General features: G+C 48.0%; 1 protein-coding gene across 1 annotated transcript in view; it reads right to left on the bottom strand.

The window, feature by feature from the left end:
• The window catches only part of LOC147667242 (disintegrin and metalloproteinase domain-containing protein 12-like), a 705,308-nt gene that overhangs the window by 112,917 nt on the left and 576,388 nt on the right, over positions 1-16,003 (bottom strand). The window contains exon 8 of the mRNA XM_086948820.1: positions 12,018-12,107. Coding sequence (XP_086804946.1) covers positions 12,018-12,107 — 90 coding nt within the window. The remainder of the gene's footprint in view (positions 1-12,017; positions 12,108-16,003) is intronic.

Genomic DNA, 16,003 nt, shown 5'->3' with positions numbered 1-16,003 from the left:
AGCAGTGTATGTCTATTTGGTTAAATGGTATAGAAGAAAAAAAAGAAGAGTTCTACGGTGTACTCATGGTGTTGTGTCACAAGCCTGTTCTTTTATAGATTTCCCTTTTGCCGCCATTTCCCTAATGAATGTCGCATAGTGCCTGGTTATGGGGGATTTTAGCTGTGTCCCAGTCCCATTTCCTTTTCCTTACTCCTTCATGGGAATAAAAGGCCTCAAAAGAAGTAGTGTGTTTTGTAATAGATAAATAATTATAATGAATTCTCCTTAGTTACCTTGTATTCGATATTAATAGGCACACACATCATTTTATGGCAATGACATTTGTACATGTGCTAAAAGATGTTCTAGCCCTCTCAAAAGTGCTATGTATCTCTTAGAATTTTGTTTATGCCCAGTGCTACACCCGGGGGTTGATGGTGTTGACTGAAGTGAAATATGTTTCAGATTTCCTTCTGTCAAAAATGGAGGAGGAAGCTAGCTTCCCGCTAGCTCTCCTCTAAATTAGGACTAGGTAACATGTATATTGCTCCCTCCTCTTCTCAAATTTTTATTAGCCTGTCCGGCTTTGCTCTAAAAGGGGAATTAGATGTGGGTAGTTTTGTTCTACAAGTGTTGGGTAATAACACCATTATTGTAGTCGTGCGAGTACATTGCTAGTTCTTTATTAGCTAGTCTGTGAAAATAAACTGATAGTCTTTATTAGAGAATTATTTTAATTGGATAGGGATGAAAGGTATGAAAAGACCCGCCCAGTCGCCCCAGACTAGTGTTTCCTTATTTGACATTTGAAGGGAACAATAGTTCTGTACTTTTATTTTGTTTCACATTCCTAGGTAACGACATCATTATTGTGCAGCACTAAGTAAAGGTGCACAGGTATCACAAGTCTCTTACCAGTTAGCCTGTATAGTTGAGCTGACAATCCCTATTAGAGCTGGTGAACAGGTTTTCCCCTAAAAAAATGTTACATGGTCTAAATAGTGAGAAAGGTGAAAGACGCTTGTGTGATCCTCAGCAAAATATTTTTTTTCTGTTGAAATTATAGCTTTGTAGAAGTTAGTTTCCTGCTGCTTCTATAATATGTGAGCATGGCCATGAGCAAAATATAGTTGTTTTGCGTAATAAAAAAGAATATTAGAAGTGTTTGAAGTTTTGCACAACAGTGAAGGTTCACAAAGTAGATGCTGTGTGCATGCTATAGGAATAGCGGTTTGAAATTCCCTTTTTGAGGGTTCTCAAGTAAAAATGCGGGAATACAACATGTCTGTTTTGTTTTATTTTTTTCTCTTCTCTTAGAATTCAGTACATGCGTACGCCCGTCCACAGGTAATACAGTGGAAAAAGTCAGATATGTAATGTATTACCTATTGTCAGCACAAATTTATTGATAGGCCTGAGATGTTTTCACATTCAAATTCACACCGCCCAGCAAATGTTTGGGGTGTCCCGAGACCAAATTGTTTTGCTGATATTGAATACCCTTTGTTGACAGACTATTTGTATGCTTTGACTAAAGATCTTCGTTCCCTTCATCAGCAGGTAGCAAACACACTAAAGCCGCAACCGGAGGGGCCTGGACACACCATCCAACACGGGGACTGAGTCGTCATCCGAAGATACCAGCGGAAGTCTTGCTTGGAGCCGAGGTGCGCCGAGCCACTCCAGGTGCTACTGGCCACCCGTACCGCACTCCGAATCCAGGGCCGCAAGGCGTGGACACATGTGTCGCATGTAAAGAGGGTCCCGCTTCTGTTGCCCTATGATGAGTGGGTGAGAAAGGGCATCGCTGATGACAAATACGCTTCTCGGATGCTTTATTGAGAGGTGTGGAGCCTGATCAAAAGGAGAAGAGGCCGGCTCTGATTGCTAGTGGTGAGGTCTCTCTTGATCACAGTGAGCAAACATCAGCGGATAAGTCCCCTGCCATTGAGCCCCCCATTCTGTTCACAGATTCAAAGGTGCGAGGGAGCACTCAAGACAATCTGTGGCCCAGGAAAGGAGAGCAGGGCACCGGAAGAAGGGCTGAGTAAGGGAAGTAGGGAAGGACTGAAGAAAGTGTTAGGGACGGACTGCTGGAAGAGCCCTGGTGCACTGTCGAGACATTGTCAGGTGGGACACTAGGATTGCACCTGGGCCCAGATTAAGTGCTCCTCTGAGTCGTGAAGCTGTGCGACTCCGTCGTGGGAGTTAGGGAATGAACAATAGAAGTCTGCCTGTGAGGCTTTAACGGACACAGGGAGAAGATCCCCTCTGGTTGGCCTCAGTGTGAACTGTTTTTCCCCTAGTTTACTTTGGACTTTTAGCTAGGAAAATGAGTCCCTTTGAATGTTCCTATTGGTTCTCATGGTCTACAAATTTAATATTGTGTTTGCTTGTATCCTGACTATTGCTTTCATATTTCTCTTTAGAGAATTAGTTTCTTGTTGCTTGGTGCATACCCTCATGAGTACTATTCCAACACCACATGAGAGTGACCCTAGTTCCTCACGAGGAGGAGCACTGGGAAGTTCATTAGGATGATGTAGTATTCCATTGTTGCACCAGACACATGTTACTTATAGTACTGCTGATTATTGGGTGTGTGGGTCATTGCCTTCATACACACACAAGGGTGAAAACATGTTGCTTGTATTCTTGCCCTATGGAAGTAGCTGTGAGGGTTAGTATACTTTGAGTAGTTTAGTAAAAAAACATTTCTCAGCCCGATAAAGATCTACTTCATGGATGTTAGATACAGGTCCTCGCTGATAATGCAAGTGAACACTCAGTATATAATTCAATAGGGTGTTTTCTCTGATAATGACAGTTTGATATTATTTGCATTAATTCCTGCTCATGACTTGAACTGTGATGTCTTTTTAAGTTGTCCGATCATGACGTAGTGTTATAGAGCAATGGTACCCTGAGAACATATGCTTAGATTAGTCAAAAGGGAGGGTGCCTCACACCCAGAGAATAATTATTGTTTTAGTAGGTATTGCAGGGGTTGTTTTTTTACTTGTTGCCTCTGCACTTCCTGTCCTATAGTAAGCTGCACTACTTCTATGATCATGCTCATCCTAGTATTTCATTTCCCGACCTTTGATTGATGAGTGATGCCGTCCCCGTTCTCTCCTTTAGAATTGTACAGTCCCTCCTTTAAGCAATAAAGGCTGCACTTATGTTAGCCACATTAGGCTAAAAGGAGGGTCTGATAGATTGTAATTTTCCTGTTACAGAAGGTCCTAATGATGTTGTGAATATGTTAGCCTAATGTGTCTAACCAATATGCAGTTACAGCCTATTATTCATGTGCTGCAACCCACTGAGCTATTTTTGTAATATGCAAGCTTCAGTTGGATAGAATTGTTTCTGTGATGGTTAAGCTTTTGTCTTATTTTTGCCTTCTAAGTTAGAAGACTTGTTGTAGTACATTGTTTTCTCTTGGTTAGGTTCCCATTATTGATGTTTCTGTATACTTTCCTATAAGAGAGAGAAGCTTGTCTATGGCAGACATATTTCTGATGCTGACATTTGCTCTGCAGCTCCAATGTCTCATGGTACAGTTTTCCCCCCTCCCTTATGAGCAGAAAATCCCTGTTTCAGCATTTCTTGCCTTGAGTTAGTTTTGCAGAAATGTTTCCATGCCCTGGAGTAGCAGAGCCTCGGCTCTGTGACCTTGAGGGGAGATAACAGTGTTGCCTTCGCAGGTGCAGATGCCTCATGTATGAGTTCATTGTTCACCCTCTGCTGAGCCCAGTACTTTTCCAGTCTGGGCATGGTTTTAATCTGCCATGCTATGTTATAATGTATTGCTGTGATGAGATGAGGCAGTCCTCTCGGTGCACTCCCTGGGGTGTAGACCTGACGGGGCCCATCTGCAGATGAATATTATGGCCAAATAAATATATTACTAATTCTTCTCCACTGCCTGGCTGGCTTATTATATGAGAATGATAGATGAGTGAGGTAAGTCGCTCAGGTGGATTTGAGCCACTCTTATCAGATCCGAAACAAAGAAAGTGAAAGTACGGTATGCCGCACTGTTAAAAAGTATGAAATCAATGTTTGTAAGTTCTTTTTGGTGATGTGCGCATAAGAAAACAAAAGTGTGGCCACCACTTTACATATTTAGCGTGGTGTGCATGCTATTATTAAAGTGAAAGCAGGCCTGACCCGCTGTCAACTATTAGAAAAATAAACAAAAGAAAAGCACGTCCGCCATTATCTCATCTGAGCCGGCTGCTTAAATAAAACCAGACCTAACAACAAAAAGTACTGGCACAGACGACAGAACACGGTTGGGACGGGTAGAGTAGAGAGGGTAGTGTACTGTTAGGGTGGGTGGGCTAGGAGCCAGGTGTCCAGAGGGAGGAAACGGGTTATGATTGGACGCAGCGGCAGAGCCTTGGGAGCAAGGAAGGTAAGAGACTGGAACAGCAAAGCCAAGTGGGTGGAGGGAGTAAAGTGATTGAAACTATGGACGCAAAGCCTAGCGCGTGCGTCTGTGTGTGTGTGCACGGTGGGGGGTTCAGGGTTACAGGCATCAGAGCCGGTATGCACAGATATACAGTAGAAGGCTACAGAGCAGACTGGTGAAGCCGATAAGACGTGTGGCACTGGGGAAGCGGGAGCGGTGAGCGGGCACGGTGCTGTTTTTAAACAAGCCCGTCAGAGGTCCGTGAACTCTGCTGCTTCCGTCTTTTTTCTGCTGCACAATAAACATTGATGCGCGAGAAGCAAGGGGCGAGGCTGCGACTGAAATAAGAATGTTGCTTCCATGTGCTGCCTGTGTAGGCATGAAGGCACCGTGAAAACATGCAGAGAAAAAACAGCAAGTTAAGGAGCAAACAGTGAGCTAACTAACCTCTACAATACCGGCGTGGTCTGCGGCTTGCGCACTCCCTCGCGAAAGTGAAAGCGTGGGAGAGCGCGAGAACAGACGTGCGCGTTCACCGCCCATGTCTGCTAAAGCGCGCGTTCAAACCCATTGTCTGCAATGGGTTTTTAAGCTCGTGCACATCTACTGTCCTACTTCGCAGCCAACACAGCGACAAAAAGACTCGCTTCGCGCGCAGCGCTCTGCGCCGCATAGCGAGGCGAGACCTAAAAAGCAAACATGCACAACCTCAAATGCTCGACCGATATCCCTTTTGAATTCTTACGTCAAAGTCATCAGGAGAGTTCTGCTAGATTGCCTATTGGACTGGATTAACGTCAGCCACATTTTGGTCCCCAGTCAGTATGGCTTTAGAAAGGGGCTAGGCCTAATCGAACAGTGCCTCAACCTCCACTTTATTTTGGCCAAATAGAAATACGCGAAGGGCGCTTCCACTCATCTGGCTTTTATGGACCTGACCAGAGTGTTGGACTACGTCTCACGCTCTAAGTTGTGAGACATCTTAACTAACATGGAGTTTATGCGGGTCTGGTCTCCTTTCTGAGGCCTCTCTATCATGATCTTTCCGCTTCAGTGAGGTATCGCAATGCCGGAGAATGTTCAGAGCTGTTCAATATCAAGCGTGGGGTGCGCCAAGGTTGTGTGCTTGTCCCAATCTTATTTCTCCTCTATACTAACGATTTGGAGAACACTTTAGTTTCATTTGGGTCTGACGTTTCGCATGTCGAGAAAAAGGCTGTGCAAACGCTACTCTAAGCGGGCGACGCAGTACTCTGGCAAGGACTGCGAATGGCCTAAAAAAACTTAATACTAGTTATTTCTGTTTTGTGAAAGACCTGGGCTGGAGCCAAGCTATAAGAAACCTTTTATAATGATTTGTGACCTCAAAAATACTAAACCCTGTTGTTTGAACGTGGAGGGCAAGAAGCTGGAGAGGGTTAGTTGCTTCCCATATTTAGGCCTGGAATTCGAGGAAGGTTGCACATGGCACACTTGTATAAAAAATAGAATAATACGAAACACGCAAGCAGTTGGGACCACCTTCACCCTTGTAATGTCCATAGGTAAAAAGCTCATTTCCCCAATTTTAGAGATCTACAATCGCAAATGTATACCGATTTTAACATATGGCATGGGTATCTGGGGATGTAAGGATGTACATGCTATACAGACTGAGGAGAATAGATTTTGTCGTAAAGGTTTAGGAGTTCCCCCTCATCGCCACATTTTTCCCTTCATTTGGAGCTAGGTCTTGATTATGTACAATATATTATAAATGCAGCACATTTAGCCACCTGGTGTTCCATCTGGGCAAACGAAGATGCTAAACCGGGCAAATATTAGATACGGTTTAAGTTGTTCCCGAGGCCTTTCTATTCCTTGGCTATAATACATTAAGAGTTGCTTTATGGAACTTGGTTGTGTCTCTTCTGTTTGAGCACCCAGAATCAATCGGCAAAGGGGACTGACAGAGGGTATTGGATAGCTTCCGAAAGCACAAAGAATCCTCTAGGGAATTGTTTGAAGTGTCCAAACCCACTGTCAGAGATTATTGCCTTATTCAAGTACCTTCCACTTTTGCCCCGTATCTTTTGCCTGTAAATAACGTTCACTAAAGGAATTTACTGACCAGATTTAAGCTGGGGTCTTTTATTCTTCTGAAATTAATAACACTTGCGCTTGCGATGAACATTTGAGCCAAACTATTTTACATTTTGTCTTAATTTGGCAATTTTACCTTCATTTTACCAGGAAATTTTTATTACCACTTTTGCCCAGGTATAAGTTTTCTAAATGTAAAGCGACTTTGTATTTTCTCCAGCAACTTAATGACTGAGATATTTGCTTCGCTGTTGTGAGCTTTCTAAAGTGCACCTTAGCAAAGAGAAGGAGCATGTTGTTTTAATATCAATGCACTTTAACAGCTCACAGCACTGAGAAGAGAACATGTCTGGACGCGGCAAAGGACCAGGCAAAGGACCAGGCAGGTCGCTCCCTCTGCCAGACCCCCTGTGTGCCACTGCTGCCGCTCGTTGCGTGCCTACTGCTGTCTGCCTCTTCGTTTTGCTTCTTTTTCTGGTTCAGCCTTCTACTCCACTGATTGCTGTTTGCTGTGCCCTGTGTTGTATTCTGTACCCCTCGTTCGTTTGGCTTCGTTTTTGTTCTGCCCTCTTTTCCTCTGATTGCTGTTGCTGTGCCCCGTGTCGTATTCTGTACCCCTCGTTCGTTTTGCTTCGTTTTTGTATTCCCCCCCTGCCCCCTCTTGCCTTCTGTGACCCTTCCCGCCGCTCACTCCCCCGCGGCCCTGCCCCCTCGTTCCCTATTGGTTGCCCCGCTCCCGCCTCCCAGCTGCTCCTCCCTCCCTCTACCCCTCATATGGAGGCCGCGCAAGCCCGTCTGCGCCCGTCCGCGCCCGGACCGCGCCCAGCCCAGGACCCCTGGCCCTCTTCGATACCAGCCCACCCGACTGAGCTACGCCGCCGCCGCACTCAACACCGGGCGGACTCCCGCCTGCCACCGAGCCACCCCGAAACGCACCTACGGACCCTTCACCTGCCAACCCTGCAAATTCACCTGCCTCAGGACCAGCACCACACCCGCCAGACCAGGCACCAGCCACAACCACCTCAAGTGCTTCCTGCTCAACACCCGCTCCATCCACAAGCTCGACATCGAACTCTGGAACCTCCTCGACACAACAGCGCCGGACGTCGCCATAGCCATCCCGGATGGCTACAAGATCATACACAGGGACCGCACCAACCAAACAGGAGGAGGCATCGCCATAGTCCACAGAAACACCATCCGCATCACAACCAACTCCAACGACACCCTCACCGCCGCTGAGCACCTTCACTTCCAGATACACACCGACCCCAAGACCACCCTCAGAGGCACCCTCATCTACAGACCCCGGGACCTCGCACACAATTCAGCGAAGCCATCGCAGACTTCATCAGCCCGCTCGCACTCACCTCTCCAGACTACATCCTCCTAGGGGACCTCAACTTACACCTGAAAAACAACGACGACAGCAATACCACCACTCTGCTTGACAACCTCGCCAACCTCGGACTCAAACAACTCGTGAACACCCCCACCCACAACGCCGGCCACACACTTGACCCAGTCTTCTCCTCCAGCGACCACATCTCCTTCAGCCACTCCACCGGACTACACTGGACAGATCACAGCTGCGTCCACTTCAACTTCTGGAAAACACGACTCACCACCACCCGCAACAAGGTCCACGAAGATGCTGGAGCAAGATCACCACCGAGCAGCTCACCACCTCACTGAGCCAGAACCCTCCCGCCAACACTACGGATCCCAATGAAGCAGCCCACAACCTCACTCAGTGGCTAACCAAGTGTGCAGACCCCCTCGCCCCACTGAAGATTCCTCCCAACAGACACGGCAGCAAGAAAGCCTTGTGGTTCACCAACGACCTCAAAAGCTCCAAGAAATCCTGCCATAGCCTCGAGAAGGCCTGGCGCCACGACCAGTCAACAGTAAACATGACAACCCTCAAGAACGCCATCCACAAACACCACCAGCTGATCCGCACCACCAAAAAGACAGCATTCAGAGAACGACTGGACAACAACACACACAACAGCAAGGAGCTCTTCTGCATCGTCCAGGAACTCTCCAACCCCAGCGCCAGCAACAACGACATCTCGCCCTCGCAAGACCTCTGCGACGCACTCGCCTCATTCTTCCACAATAAGATTGCCGACATACACAACAGCTTCGGCGCCCAATCCACTCACCCAACCAAGCACCCTACAACAGAACCTACGCCCCCCACCACCACCCTCTGCACCTGGACCCCCGTCAGCACAGAAGACACTACCCACACGATAAACACCATCCACTCCGGCTCCCCATCCGACCCCTGTCCACACCACATTTTCAACAAGGCCGGCTCCATCATCACACCCCAACTCCGGAACATCATCAACAACTCCTTCGCATCGGCCACTTTCCCGGAGACCTGGAAACATGAGGAGATCAGCGCCCTCCTGAAGAAACCAACCGCGGACCCCATCGGACCTCAAGAACTTCCGCCCCATCTCGCTCCTCCCCTTCCCCGCTAAAGTCATCGAGAAAACCGCCAACAAGCAACTGACCGCCTTCCTCGAGACAAACGGCTCCCTCGACCCATCGCAGTCCGGCTTCCGAGCAAACCACAGCACGGAGACCGCCCTCATCGCAGCCATCGACGACATCAGGTCCCTGCTCGACAACGGGGAAACAGCCGCCCTCATCCTCCTCGACCTATCAGCAGCATTCGACACAGTCTGCCACCGCACCCTAACAGCCCGCCTCCACCACGCCGGGATCCAAGGAGAAGCTCTGAAATAGATCACCTCCTTCCTCTCAGACAGAACTCAGAGGGTCCGCCTCCCTCCCTTCCGCTCTGCAGCCACGGAGATCATCTGCGGCGTCCCCCAAGGCTCCTTGCTCAGCCCCACCCTCTTCAACGTCTACATGAGCCCCCTCGCAGCCATCGCATGCCAACACAACCTCAACATCATCTCCTACGCTGATGACACCCAGCTGATCCTCTCCCTCACCAACGACCCCGCCACTGCCAGAGCAAGCCTCCAGGAAGGAATGAAAGACGTCGCGGAATGGATGATGCTCAGCCGTCTGAAGCTGAACTCGGACAAGACGGAAGTCCTCCTCCTCGGACCATCCCCCTCCACCTGGGACGATTACTGGTGGCCCCCGGCTCTGGGCACCGCCCCCATCCCCACAGACCACGCACGCAACCTGTCCCACATACTGGACTCCTCCCTCACAATGACCAAGCAAGTCAACGCTGTCTCGTCTTCATGCTTCAACACCCTACGCATGCTCCGTAAGATCTTCCGGTGGATCCCCACGGAAACCAGAAGGACGGTCACCCAGGCCCTCGTCACCAGCCGTCTGGACTACGGGAACGCTCTCTACGCGGGTACCCCAGCCAAACTACAGAAAAGACTCCAACACATACAAAACGCCTCCACACGACTCATCCTGGACATCCCCCGTCACAGCCACATCTCTGCCCATCTGAGAGACCTGCACTGGCTCCCCGTCAGCAAGAGAATCACATTCAGGCTGCTCACCCACGCACACAAGGCTCTTCACGACATGGGCCCCAAATACCTCAACAACCGCCTCACGTTCTACACACCCATCCGCCAACTCCGATCCACCAGCCTCGCCTTCGCCACCGTCCCACGGATTCGCAGAACCACCATCGGGGGAAGATCTTTCTCCTACCTGGCGGCCAAGACGTGGAACTCCCTCCCCACCCACCTACGGCTGACCCAGGACCATCTCACCTTCAGGAAGCAGCTCAAGACGTGGCTGTTCGAGCAGTAGCAACACCCCCCCCGCCCCCTTGAGACCCTCACGGGTGAGTAGCACGCTTTACAAGTACGATTGATTGATTGATTGATTGATTATTGTATTTGTATTGCTGCTGAAATGCTTATTGTTACTGCTAACTCTTTTATAAGACTGATTTTAATATTTTAATGTTTTTGGTTTATATCTGCTGCTATCCAGTTCATCTGCACTGCCACTTTAGCTTCGATCAAGCCAGTGTCTTTGCCTGCATTGTGATTGTAATTTTCTTAAATGAGTTTTGATTTTAATGTTGTTTGTTATTATGTGTACCTTTTATGACCTGCCTTCGGAAGGTTGAATAAAGAAAGAATTGATTGATTGATTGGCACAGACATGGTGTTAATACCAGATATTGCAAAGCCTGTTTCTATATAGCAGTAAGAGCTGCTCATTCTATTATGTATACAGCTTTTAGAGGATAAAAGTTAAGCCGCTAATCATTATTCCAAAGTTAAAATACTTTTTTTTTACTTTACTCGAACTTTGTAAGATTCTATAATATAATTTGTATAATGCAATTTTTTTAAAATAACATTTTCAAACAAACATAATCCTGAAATCTTAATGTGATCCAATGATTTAAGTGGGATGATAAAGTTGGGGGGAGTCGCCTAAATGGGCTTGGCCAAAGAAGCTTAACTAGAATTCTTTTCCAAGAGGCGTGGCCGTGTAATTTATGCTGTAGCCTAAAATAGGTAAAGTGCAATACTGGGCTTCATGCGGTGTGCCTCCTGCCTAGTATTTGGGTGAGGATTCTGTTACTGCAACCATACATATAACACAACAGATGTATGTCTGAAATAGGCCCAGTCTATTGTTTTTGCCAATGCTTCATAGTAAAATAAGTAGCAACAATGGCTTAAGTAGTATTCATTAGGATTGAAAATGTATCAGTTGTGAATATATGGGACTGTGAATTAACCATCATTAAGGGTCTCTGGAAGAGGTAGTGGTCTTCGAAGTGCCCCAGTCACTCTCGCTTTTCCCTTCACACCACTTTCCTCTGCAGTCTCTCGCTCTCAGATGCATATGCCCTTTTTATCGCACTCCATTCTGAAATCCTCCCTCTGCCTATTTCATAAGGCATTTCACGTCCTGCCTTGAAACATTAGCATGAATTTGTTGCTTCCTCACTACAACTGTTAGTAATGATGTGCACATACTTTTGGCCGATCATGTCAGAGAGTAGTTACACCATGGCAGTGGCTATGTTTGAGTGTCATTACTACTAATGGTTTAATGTTCTGCTACATTTTCACTGCCTGTGTAGCGTTTATTAGACTTTTCCTCCTAGAAACAGCTGCTTATGTGTTACCAGTAGAAGGGGAAGTTGGGTGCACAGGTATTTATTCCCAACCCTTATGACTTACCTGCTGTTTAGTGACCATGCTTACCTTCTTGTTTCTAAGTATAACATAGGTGTGTCTGGTGTTCTGAATAGAATTGAGCAGAACAACAAATTCACAACACCTTTAAGGTATTCACAGCTACGAACATTGCTAGAGTTTTTACTCATTGTGTTATGGCTTGTCGACATTTACCCCTTTCGACATAAATAAAGGATTAGCACGTTCTCCCAGGATTCTCAGGTTACTTTTGATTTGGTTTCACAGCTCTTCAATTTCCCACTGCTTTTGTGTTTTGCTTCAGTACAATTGTGTTTGTTGTCCTCACTAACTTTAACACCATCAAGAGGAGCACTGAATTGATCATCACCGAAAGTGACTTTTACCTTGCATTCCTGGCAGCAGAGTCCATGAGCACACACTGCGTCCGGCTTCAACGTGCAGGTACTGGCATTGCAGCAAGGGTTTGTGCATTCCTTGAAAATATAATAAAGAGAAGTTCAAGAACAGGTGTTAGTTCCTTGCACCCCGATACATCACACCATTAACAAAAATACACCAGCTGCTATATGAAAAATATTGCATGCGCGCCATCAGAGCACACTTGTATATATTGAGAACTTCATTCGTATTTCACAAAGCTTTAACACTTAGGGCATAATTTCGATGTGGGACGGACCTCTCTCAGCTTGTAAACAGAATCGGTTTGAAGTACGCTTGTGCTGACCTCTAGAATTTCAAAAAGTTTTGCTATGGCAGAGGAGCTATGGCATGCGGGCGGTGGCGATCCGCCCGTGATCCTAATGGGCCCCTAAGTGTGCCAAGTCTTGGGGGCAGGCCCCAGGGGGGTGACAGGCACTGAGGGGGGTGGTATGCACTGCCTTCAGTGTGCATGCGGGTTTGGCCGACTGTCTCAGGACGGCCAAACTGACATGTGCACCAAATCTGTCTCCAACCCGAGCTGCGTTGCTGGGTTGGAGACAGCAGGCACAGGCTCCCCTTCTCACTGGGAGCGCAATGCGAGGGTACTCAGGCCAATCCTGATGCTGTACTCATGCTTCATGAAAGCAGCATCAGGATTGGCTGCAGGGTATTCTGGGAGCCTGTCTGCAGAGGAGCTGAAGATCGCAATGCGGCTGGCTGAAGGTAAGCTCTTATTTTTTCATTTATTAACTTTTTTTTCATCATAGTCTGTCATCGTCCCCCCTGCCCTGACACCAGCTGCCACTGACTTCCATAAGGCACGTTAAGATAATAGACATAGGGTACTATTACTACCTGGTGCCAAATTACAAGAACAGAGTACTGGAAAACAGCTTTTCTATTAGTAGCTGAGAAGACCTCCAAAGCGTATAATATATTTTATCAGCAGAAGTGAAGTCTAAGGCTGTAACATTCACAGGCATGGTTGCTTATTTAATGTCACTCTTCTTGGAATTGTATGCAGTTCCGTACATGCTCCACAGCAAAACCTAGTAATAACCATGTTCAGTTTTGGACACTGGATAGCCTAAGCACATAAAAAAACTTGATTAAAAGTTGTCATATACTGCTTTCTTATATCCTCATGCTGTAAGTACCGAGACAAGGTAGTTTATTGGTCTGATTACTTTCAGATAATCTTAATTTCTCCAAATATCTTTCCATGTCCATTACTTGCATATCTACCCACTCTTCCAATCTATCACAACTTTGATCCCTAACACCTGTGGCTGACAGACTGAGAGAGGTTTGCAGGGTTAAGTAGTCCCAAAGGAAAGAGCAAGAGAACCCACGCAGGATGGGATGAAAGATTCTTTTTTATAAAGTCATGTAGTGCCTGGAGACCTGTGACACACCTCAAATTGCAAGTACTAGGCCAAGGAAGGGCATTTGGAGTAATAAAGATTACTGGTAAGTAATCCAAAAAGGCACACAGCAATTCAAGAAAAGTGCCTGAAATTAAATCTATTATTCGGAAAAACTGAATTCAAATAAGACTCATAGTACGGCCCGCGGGCGGCCCGGCAAGCCTTCCTGGGCGGCCCGCGGACATTGCAGACACCTGTGTTTAAAATTAAATAAATTGAATAGTGTTCGCAAATACAGCCGCAGCAGCTCGGACTCAGACTGTGCTCTGTGGGGGCCCGGGTGATTCCAGTGATTGTCAGAGTGGAACTGCAGGGGCCTAAAAGGTGAAATTCAACAAAGCCTAATTAACATGTAAATGGTCTTTTAAAGACCCATGAAGTACTTGGCTGTGTGCGTGCGGCCGGGAAGCTGTCTCACCTGTGTGTGTGTGAGGGCTGACACACACACACAGGTGAGAGAACAGAGAGGGAGGGAGACACAGAGGGAGGGAGAAGGGAGCCACAGAGAGAGGGCAGGAGAGAGGGAAACAGAGAGTGGGAGACATGGAGGGAGACACAGAGGGAGGGAGGGAGACACAGAGGGAGGGAGGGAGACAGGGAGGGAGGAGGGAGACACAGAGGGAGGGAGGGAAACAGAGTGGGCGACAGGGAGGGAGACACAGAGGGAGAGTGGGAGACTGGGAGGGAGACACAGAGGGAGAGTGGGAGACTGAAAGGGAGACACAGAGGGAGAGGGAGACACAGAGGGAGACACAGAGGGAGAGGGAGACACAGAGGGAGACACAGAGGGAGAGTGGGAGACAGGGAGGGCAATACAGATAGAGAGTGGGAGACAGGGAGGGAAACACAGAGGGAGAGTGAGAGACAGGGAGGGAGACACAGAGGGAGAGTGGGAGACAGGGGGGGAGACACAGAGGGAGAGTGGGAGACAGGGAGGGAGACACACCGGGAGGGAGGGAGACACAGAGGGAGGGAGGGAGACACAGAGGGAGGGAGAGGGAGGGAGAGAGAGAGGGAGAGAGAGAGAAGGAGGGAGAGAAGGAGGGAGAGAGAGAAAGATGTGTGTATGCTGGGTCTGGTGGCTCAGTGGATGAAGATGTCTGCTGCAGGGACCTATGTTTAACCTCATGGTCACAATTTGTGTATGCTTTAGCCTCGCCCCCTCCCCCTCTGACCCCGTCCCCACCGGTGCGACCCTCAGCCACAAACCACACTGTAAATTTGGCCCCCGAGAGAAAGTTTGTGAGTACCCATGAAATAAGTGAACTATTTTATTTCAATCCTCTAGTAGCTAAAACACTGGTTCCAAACTCCAGACTCTTACCATCAACCACATCTAATCTGTTATGTGAAATGAATGTCGTGGGAGTGGACCATTTAGCAGCTGCATAACTTTCCTAAATTAGGGTCTAATATTATTTACTATTAATATAATAAAACATTTGACAAAAACAAGGAGAGTGACATACCCACTGATGTCCATAAGGACGAGCTGCCAGTGGCAGCTGGCTCCTTAAATAGTTGGTAAGGCAAACACTGACCAGCAATGCCTGGTCAGCACCAAAGCTGTTAGTCATGGCTAGTTATAAGAAGAGTTTATAACAAACCCCGACTGAGAACCCTGGTGTGGAGGCTGAAGGCAGTGCGAGTGCATCAGTGGGTTAACAATCAATCAATCATGCAATTTGTAGAGCGCGCTACTCACCCGCTAGGGTCTCAAGGCGCTGGGGGAAAGGGGAGTCGCTTCTGCTCGAACAGCCAGGTCTTGAGCTGTTTCCTGAAGGCAAGATGATCCTGGGTCAGCCGTAGGTGGATGGGGTGGGAGTTCCATGTCTTGGCTGCTAGGTAGGAGAAGGATCTTCCTCCGGCGGTGGATCTGCGAATACGTGGGACGGTGGCGAGGGCAAGGCTGGCGGATCGGAGCTGGCGAGTGGGTGTGTAGAATGTGAGGCGGCTGTTGAGGTACTTGGGGCCCATGTCATGGAGAGCCTTGTGTGCGTGGGTGAGTAGTATGAACGTGATCCTCTTGTTGACAGGGAGCCAGTGTAGGTCTTTCAGATGGGGAGAGATGTGGCTGTGACGGGAATGTCCAGAAGGAGTCGTGCAGAGGCGTTCTGGATGTGCTGGAGTCTTTTCTGGAGTTTGGCTGTGGTTCTGGCGTAGAGGGTGTTCCCGTAGTCCAGTCGGCTGGTGATGAGGGCCTGGGTGACCGTTTTCCTGGTTTCGGTGGGGATCCACCGGAAGATCTTTCGGAGCATGCGCAGGGTGTTAAAGCAGGACGACGAGACGGCGTTGACTTGCTTAGTCATCGTGAGGGAGGAGTCCAGGATGAAGCCCAGGTTGCGAGCATGGTCTGTTGGCTTGGGCGTGGTGCCCAGGGCAGGGGGCTACCAGGAGTCGTTTCAGGCAGAGGGAGAAGGTCCCAGGATGAGGACTTCCATTTTGTCTGAGTTCAGTTTCAGACAGCTGAGTTTCATCCATTCTGCAACATCTTTCATTCCTTCCTGGAGGCTGGCTCTGGC

This window comes from Lissotriton vulgaris, unplaced genomic scaffold (assembly GCF_964263255.1).
Source record: "Lissotriton vulgaris unplaced genomic scaffold, aLisVul1.2 SCAFFOLD_906, whole genome shotgun sequence".
In the NCBI taxonomy this organism is placed as follows: domain Eukaryota; kingdom Metazoa; phylum Chordata; class Amphibia; order Caudata; family Salamandridae; genus Lissotriton; species Lissotriton vulgaris.
The sequence above is the reverse complement of the archived record's forward strand: the minus strand, read 5'-3'. Positions and strand labels throughout refer to the sequence as shown.